The 2,500-nt window shown below is 40.6% G+C and overlaps 1 protein-coding gene across 7 annotated transcripts in view; it reads right to left on the minus strand.

Annotated features, from left to right (window-relative positions):
• LOC122265968 (phospholipase D2) overlaps positions 1-2,500 on the minus strand; it is a 31,688-nt gene that overhangs the window by 8,666 nt on the left and 20,522 nt on the right. For all 7 annotated transcript variants that reach the window (XM_043035499.2, XM_086542938.1, XM_043035497.2 and 4 more), the window contains 2 exons: positions 1,532-1,671; positions 117-773 (listed from right to left, as the gene is read on the minus strand). In XM_043035499.2, coding sequence (XP_042891433.2) covers positions 117-773; positions 1,532-1,671 — 797 coding nt within the window. The remainder of the gene's footprint in view (positions 1-116; positions 774-1,531; positions 1,672-2,500) is intronic.

The raw sequence follows: 2,500 nt of genomic DNA on the forward strand, positions 1-2,500 counted from the left end.
AATTCACTCAGCTTGAATCTGCATGTGCTTACTATATTCTTGGCGGGGGTGGCATTAGGCAAACATACGCCCCTTCAAGAATGGGTTAAAACTTTCCTGTAAATCCAAAATCTTACCGCTGCAGCTGTGGAATTTTGTTTGCCGTCCAGGCACGCACCCCTCGTCCTTTCTCCTTCACTTCTTCCACCAGGTCTAGCCCCATTCTCTTTACCTCCCTAATGCTCTTCCCCATCTTGCCTTCACTGTGTTCTCCCTCACTGTTGGAGTGAGTTTCCCCATCTCTGGTCGCATCACTACCTCCTCTTTTGTGATGCTTGCTTCTGCCTGGTGACTGTAGGGGTATGTTCTCCACTTTTCTCTCAAGAGTGATCACTCTGCCAGGGCTCGATTCATTCCCAGAATCTTTTTCAGTCTCAAGCGTCTTGTTCCACCCACTGTCAAGTTCACTACCTGTGACAAAGGTAACTGTTGTTGCCTCCTTTACTGGACTGTCACCTTGACTTAGGGTGTTGACTTCATTGTCCAGCACCCCTGCATTTGGCACATTTGGCGAACAGTCACTGGGATTCAGGAAAAGAGAGCTTGCAGTAGTACTTTGGGTTTGGTCAAGTGAGAAAGAAGCGTCCAAAGAAGTTCTACGGCTGCTGGGTGTTGACCGTGTCATTGTGTTGACCAACACGTCATTCGTCCCTCGCACTAGTTGTTGCAATGCCGACCCCAATCCTGTTGGTCGAGAGGACATCTGAACACCAGCATGACCAACATCAACAAGTCTGAAAAAAAGCAACAAGAGTTCAATCTAATGCAAATCATCAAAACTATAAAAAAAATGAAATAAAAAAAAATAGATTTTTTTTTTTGCAAAATGCAACAATCTGGGTTACTCCGAGTTGAAACTCTCAATGTATAACATATTAGTCTAGAAAAAACAAAGCCACAAGACACTTAATATGATTTTGAAAAGGATAAAGAGGTCTATCTTACTCAAATACAGAGGAACATAGGATGTAGGAAAATAGGTTTAAACCTATGGCATTTCAGTTGTTGATTGTTTTCCTAAGAGACTTTCAACATTAAACTAGCCCTTTGGATTTAATACACATGAGGATTTCTGAATGATCTCCCTTTAACCCAATAACACCACGGCGGTTTTGGTTTTGCCCAGTCTTACCGCTGGGGAATTTTAAAATGCTTCAGGCTATTCACCCTCTCAAGCCCCAGGAGCCTGAACTGGACAATCACCTGGCGTGCCGGCCATACATAAAGCCATGACATGATATCACGTCCCCAGTGGTAAGTGCTACAACCACATGACGTAATATCATGTCAACTGTTGTCAATGGGTTATGACCAAAAATAAAGGAGGGTTATATTGAGGATATTCCCTACAATTGTTGTATTGCCACCTATGAAAGAACTTGTCTATTGAGAAAAGATTTTTCTTGTAAACAAAAAAGAGCATTTTGCATATAAATCTCTCAGGAAAATAAAAATAAATCAAAAGTATAATAAAATAAATAACAGTTATTACTTGTGCCTGTAGTCATCCCATCGACCAAATGCGAGGTCAATGCCGCTGATGAATGCATACATCTGGTCTACAATAACCATCTTCTCGTGGTGGGCCCAATACAGCACCCCTCCAGCATAGTGATCTGGGTGACGTAAAACCTGAAAATCATAGCAACAGCATTAAGCAATGACATCACTTCCTCACTTGAAAAAGTATCCCCTTTATTTTTACTTTATTCTAGTCTGCATTTGTTTATTCAATTGTAGATAAGGTAGAAACACTACTATGTGTAAGAATACTAACTTGCAGACTAAAATCATCAATACAATAAACAAAGAGTTCCTACAAATCTGGGATGTCTGCTTGGTACATACGTGCACGAGGCTCATGGCATCTATGATTGATAATCCACATGCGTATGACAGAACAATGATCCCTATTTCACTGGCCAACTTCATGTAAGCATCACTGAAGTCAGTATGTTATAGACTGCCTCCCTGACTGACTTTTCATAAGCAGGCTCTAGGTGAGGAAATGGTTCTGAACAGCTGCCTAACATATCGCCCTAATAGGTACCACAGCACCTGCCTGGTAAAAAAGCTTGGTCAAAAAAGATTGAAATGATGATAAAGGATGTGCTACTAACCCTTTTTGATGCTGCAGCCATGCATAGTTTACTATGATTTTGTTTAATCAATTTCTCTATACACAGAAGTGACACAAGGGTTTAGACACCCAGGATTCCTTCATAATAGGCCCTCCTGACTTCATCTGTTTACCCAATTCCTTGAATTTTTAGGATACATATCTTTCTAATTTATTACTACTATTATCATTATGAATATGTTTCAAACAGGAATCAAAGTGAACTAACTGGCCATCGGGAAAGGATATTTCTGACACCACAGGCATGAACAGAAATTAGAATGATGGTGAAAATGTATTCTCGTCACTTCCAACAGCACAGACTTGACAATCATAAAACTT

This window comes from Penaeus japonicus, unplaced genomic scaffold (genome assembly GCF_977035675.1).
Source record: "Penaeus japonicus unplaced genomic scaffold, GWHDUDI00000001_assembly GWHDUDI00000001, whole genome shotgun sequence".
Lineage (NCBI taxonomy): Eukaryota > Metazoa > Arthropoda > Malacostraca > Decapoda > Penaeidae > Penaeus > Penaeus japonicus.